At 39.4% G+C, this 6,000-nt stretch overlaps 1 protein-coding gene across 5 annotated transcripts in view; it reads left to right on the top strand.

The window, feature by feature from the left end:
* RALGPS2 (Ral GEF with PH domain and SH3 binding motif 2) overlaps positions 1-6,000 on the top strand; it is a 128,785-nt gene that overhangs the window by 41,101 nt on the left and 81,684 nt on the right. For all 5 annotated transcript variants that reach the window (XM_012729104.1, XM_012729106.1, XM_012729107.1 and 2 more), the window contains one exon: positions 3,565-3,648. In XM_012729104.1, coding sequence (XP_012584558.1) covers positions 3,565-3,648 — 84 coding nt within the window. The remainder of the gene's footprint in view (positions 1-3,564; positions 3,649-6,000) is intronic.

Genomic DNA, 6,000 nt, shown 5'->3' on the forward strand with positions numbered 1-6,000 from the left:
TAGGTTTTAATTAACTCTTTCTGACTGCCACCTAGGGGAAGCCACCTGCCATCTGGAGAAGCCAGATGGAGGGAAAGAAGTGATACCAAGGACTGAATTAAGGGGACAGGTGAAAGATGGTGCCTTGGATCAGGGTGGGGGTAGAAGTGAAGCAGGGCCTCTTGGTTATTAAACCCAGCCCCAGTGAAGGGCACCAGGTATTGTTTGCATCCAGCCCCAATGGGGCCAACTCCATCCATGGTTCCTTGAAACCCTCCAGCCCAGGAGCCTGACCTCAGTAGAGGTCCAGTCCAGACAGGGGCACAGCTTTTCCTGTTTCTGTCAGGCTCCAGGATATTGAAAATGGACCAGCTTCATTGGAGCATGACCAGCATCATTCAAACAGCAGCCCCCCCCCCATGTTTAGTTACAAAGCCCAAATACACCCCCACCCCTCCCACTTTGGTTCCTAGTGTTCAGTTATGCAAATAGATTGGGACTGCAAATAGACCAGTCTGAATGGAGCTCTCTTGGATGCCAATCAAATAACAGAACCAATCAGGTTTGAAAGGTGGGCACCCCAGAGAGTATAAAAGCTAGCCTCTAACCAGCTGGAAAGAGGAAGAGGGTTGGAGAATTGAAGAGGTATTTTGAGAGGCTTGTCTGGTGTCTCTCCTGAGAAGACCTGTTGTTGAGCTGTTACACTGATCCCTGTCCTCTGGCACCACCCCCTCCGCCACCTGACACCCAGGGCCGGGACCTGCCTCCACTGTTGCCTGCTGCGTGACACCATTGACTCTGTTAGGTGTCTCTAAAAGAGCTGTTTGCTGCCGGCTTTATGCCCAGCATCTCTAAGAGCTCTAACACTTAAGAGCTCTGACAAACCTCCTACTGGTGCTGTTGCCCTCGAGGCCTCCAGTCCCATGTCCAGTGCTGCCTCGGCTGGCCTTCACAGTGGTGCTGACTGCTGCAGTGCTCCTGTGGAGCCCTCACACATTTGAGACCTTCTACCCAACCTCCCGTCCTTCAAGGCCTTGGCACCATTACTGCTTTATCTGGCCCTGCCTCTCCTTTTCCTCTCGCCCAACTTCTTTGTCTCTGCCCCATCATAAATAAATTCTAGTGTTGCTGAGCCCAAGTCATGTGCACTTTAGCACACAGGTGAGAATTCACCACAGGCCATGTTATTTTGGCTCCCCCCAGCCTTGCATGGTTCCAGAAGAAGCAGGAAGAAGTTGTTAGATACTATAGGTGCAAGAGATGTCAAGGTGATGCCAAGAAGAATGAAGATATTCTGTGAGATGGAAAATTACTACCGCTTTTCTCACAACTTCATGGCCTGTGATTCATATTGAGTATGCAGAATAGTTTGTGAAGAAAGACCAAAGAGCAGATTTTGAGGAAAGAGCAGGGGTTTGTTTATGATAGATTTAGTTTTACATGTCTGTTAGACCTCTGAAAAGAATGTTCAGTTACTATCAAATATTTCCAGTCCAGGCTGGAAATAATAACTGGAAGATGTCGGTGTGGAGTAGAGATAATTAAAAGTGTAGGTGAAATCACCAAGGGAGGAATATAGGTAGAAAAAAGAATGGTCTTATTTAGTGATGAGAAAGGAACTAGCAGAAGAGACAGAAGCAGCAGCCAGTGATTTGGGAGGAAAGCAAGGTTAGTATGCAGTTTGATGAGTCAAGTGAAGGAAGTATTTTTAAGAAGGAAGGGAATGATCAAGTATAAAATACTGTTAATTATGTATTTATTTGACTTTTGTTTGCTGTCTCCACAACCATAGATCCATCTCAAGACTTAGGAAGAAAGTAATGGATGAGTACCTGGAGACCTAATGCAATTTCAGTTGTTACAGTTTTTAACCTTTCATTTTGTGTCAATTACAGATTCACAGGAATTTGCAAAAAGAATAGTACACAAATAATTATAATAGACAAATAGGAAGTTGCTAAAACAGTGTAGAGAGAGTCCCACTTACCCTCATCCAGTTTTCCATAGAAGTTACATCTTACACGGGTATAATACATTATCAAAGCCAGGAAATGTGTTTATGTTTGTGTAGTGATGTGACATTTTGTCATGTTAATTTGTCCAGCCATTTTGGTCAGATACAGAATTATTCCATCACCACCAAGGCCTCTCCTTTGTGTTACCCATTTGTAGTCACTCCCATCCCACTCCTGGAAACCACTAATCTGTTTTCATTTATAGTTGTTTGTTGTCTCAAGAGAAAATATTTTGTGAAGCAGATAGTACTATCTGTTTTTTTTTTAAATATTTGTTTATTTTTGCATACCGAACTGGGGTACAGGCCAGAGGTACAGGGGCAGTGAGGATTCACCAAAGACAGAACAGGCAGATCGACAAAATACACTGCTGAGGGGAGCAGCGGGCGGGTCAGGAGAGGTCTGCCGCGCCATGTGGTCACCTCCGGGGCGGGGATTGAACTCATGCTGAAGTGGCTTTAGCTTCTTAGTGCTGTGCTTTAACCCTCTGCACCACCAGGGAGGGCCCATATTTTTAAGTTGTTGTATATCACATATATGTGTTTCTTAATAAGGTTTGGATGTGGGTTTGATAACTGCCATATTTCTAAACAGCAGTGAGTATAAATTGTTATTTATTTTTTTTAAAGATTTATTTATTCATACAGAACTGGGGTACAGGCTAGAGATGCGGAGGGTGAGAGGATTCACCAGGGACAGAGTGGGGAGCAGAACAGGCAGATCGACAAAGTACACTGCTGAGGGGAGCAGTGGGCGGGTCAGGAGAGGTCTGCCACGCCATGTGGTCACCTCTGGGGCAGGCGGGGATCGAACTCATGCGGAACGGCTTTAGCTTCTTAGTGCAGTGCTTTAACCCGCTGCGCCACCAGGGAGGGCCATAAATTGTTATTTTTGAGATAATTGTGCCAACTGTAATGTGATGTGAAAATGCCTGTCTTAGTGAAAAAGTCACTAATTATATTTTTGCCAAGTCTAGTGTAATCTGTGGCTTACATTTTAATTAAAAGGGGTGTTATTTCAGTTAAAGGTTAATATAAAGTAAAAAAATTAATGCTTTTTCTTTTTCCAATTTCTAAGTACTTGGACCCTTTGAGTTCTGTTGACAGAGCTTGTGAGTTGGAAGAGTGTCAAGACCCCATCCTAATCCTTCCTGCTCAGAATTGTCCGGGGTGGTTGAACTATCAGAGCAAAGAGTGAGGTTCTGGAAAGTTTGATTGGTAACTGAGGAATTGAATGACATGGCAACTAGTGGGCTTCACTGTCTGTTGTGGGGAATTCAGCTTTCATTACCTGTTTTATCTCTTGGAGTACCAATCTTTTCAGAGAAGAATTTCTAGTCTGCCTATGGAATATGTCTAATTACCTATACACAGTTTTGCTTTGTTATATTCCACTAGTAAAATTTAATTTTGTGATTTAGCTAAATTATTATAATATTTAATACATTCCTATTAAAACAATACTCAGAAAGGACATAACTGTCATTTTTTTAATGTTCTGTTACCTTTAATGTAACAAGAAAACTTAGCTATTTATTGAATTCATATTTATTTTCACCTTAATTTTCTAGGAACTTTCAAGTTGTGGATGGAATAAAAAAGAAAAATACAGTTCTGCACCAAATGCAGTTGCCTTTACAAGAAGATTTAATCATGTGAGTTGAACATAAAATTTTGGTTGTTTCTGAAATTCAGTTCCTTAAGATACAGTTTTTCACTAAGGAATGTGCTATTTTTTAATTTCTACTCTTAACGTTTTAGTCATTATCTCTTCAGAGATTGACTTGCTGCATGATCTGTTTTTTTTCTCTTTGTAATACCTACTGGAAATTTGTTACAACTAGAAATTCTTTCCTATCGCCTCTTACACTTGTATTTTATAGGCATTCCTTTGTTTTCCATTCTGTATGATTTCCTCATATTTTTATTTTAGTTCACTAATTCTCCTCAGATATGCTTTTTCTTAATTTTAAAATGTATTTTAAATTTTTCATATTTTTTTAACTTCTTAAATCACTTAACATTCTATTTTATAGCTTCTGTGTTATTATCTGAAGTGCTCAGGGCACTAATTCTGTTGTTTTTTTGGTCTTCTGTTGTGTTTCTTAAGAGTTTTGTAACCTTGGATTGAAGCTCATATCTGTTTAAACTTTGTCTGTGGGTATTTTTGCTGCTCCGTAGATTGAGGATATAGTAATCCCTACATAGTTTTGTAACAGAAGGGCCTCTCTGGTGGCACAGGGACTAAAGCTTCAGCCATCAAACTATCTCTCGCCATTGCAGTATGAGTTTGATCCCCAGCCTGCGAGGTGACCCACGTGGGCCCAGCAGACCTCTCCTGTCTTACTCCTGCTCCCCTCAGCAATATATCACAGTAGATCAGCCTGTTTTTCTCTCCACTCTCCCCACTTCTTCTAAACAAAAATAAATAAATTTTAAAAACAAACTTTGCCACACAGAACTGTGGGCATTCTCCAGCCAAAACATTTAACATAAAAATAAAAATGGCAGAAACAAACAAAATGTTCAGTGTCATTTAATTTTAAAAAAAAATTGTTAAGGAAAAAAATTCCAGTCCACTCTGAATAAGTTTCTGAGGACCTGCTTTTCATACTGTTTTGCTTAAAGTTACTACTTCCAAGAACCTGTCAATGAAGTTATGTTACAGTGTAAAATGATTTAAGCTTTCATGTTCATTGAAGAAATATTAAATTCCTGCTTTGTTCTGGACACTACTCTTGATGTTTGGGATTTATTAGGGAATAAAAAAAGCAAAGCATACATTCATGGGCCTTTTCCTTAATTTTAACTTCTTTTTTTCCCCATTTTTAGAAGCTTTGTCATTTGCAAATCTACCTGATCTTTTTTTTTTAAACCCTGTCACTTCTCATTTTAAACTATTTGTTGTAAAGTAAAATATGAATACAAAAATACTTCAAAAATAATAGATGGTTTAATGAGTTAATACAAGCAGATTATCTTTGTTATCTTCATCACTCAATTAAAAAAATGAAATTTTATACGTAACCTAGAAAACCTTTCCTTGTGCCTGGTCAGCACCTTTGTTCTTCCAAGGGTGACCATTTTCCTGGCTTTTGTATAGGTCTTTGAATAATGTTGCTTTGTTCAATGTAGTTTCATTATAATGTTTATGAGGGGGAAAATTGATTCTTGGTGAAGGCTTGTGTCTGTGTGGAGTTAGCACACTCATGGGTTTCCCCTAGTGCTCTGGTTTCCTCACATACCCCAAAGATGAGCACTGGTGTTTCTCAGTTGTCCCCGTTGGAGTGAGTGGGTGTATGTGAGTGTAATTTGTAGGAAGCGCGTCCTGTTGGGCACTGGTCCTACTTAGCTTGTACCCTGAACTTCCAGAATAGTCTCTGGTCCCTGTGACTCTCAACTGGAATAAGTGAGTTGGAAAATTGCTTGCAGGCATGAACATGGCAATTTAATATTAGAACTATTTTTGAGTTGTTAGAAGATTGGTGATGTTTTGTGATCAGAAATAAGCCTCCGTAACTTAACTCTGACACATATTAATTCACCTAACCTATCAACATTGTTACATGAAGACACAGTTTACTCACATTCTTGTACTTGCTTCTTTCTGTAGTTTTAGATGTGGATGTCTAGATACTATTGTTTGGCCATGCTAATTTTTTAAATGTGTTAAATATTTAAGATTTATAATTTCTTCCTTCATCCATTCACCTAGAAGTAACCCAAACATTTGACCCATACAATCTCCCATGCTCTAAATCATTTAGTACCGTTTAGTATTTTCTGTGTTTTCTGAAAATTAGTTGCTGATTCCAAATCTTTGATCAAGTTCATGCTGTTAGCAAGGACATTGGGTATGTTGTATTTTTCCATCAGAAGGCAAATAATACCTGGTCTTCTTTGTCATAATGTCAGCAGCTGTAAGTGGATCCATCAATCAAGTTTATTTGAAGGTGAATTCTCTTTTTATTTTTGCTTCTTTGAATATTTTTTTTTATTAAAGATTT

This window comes from Condylura cristata, unplaced genomic scaffold (genome assembly GCF_000260355.1).
Source record: "Condylura cristata isolate star-nosed mole 26May11 unplaced genomic scaffold, ConCri1.0 scaffold00024, whole genome shotgun sequence".
Lineage (NCBI taxonomy): Eukaryota > Metazoa > Chordata > Mammalia > Eulipotyphla > Talpidae > Condylura > Condylura cristata.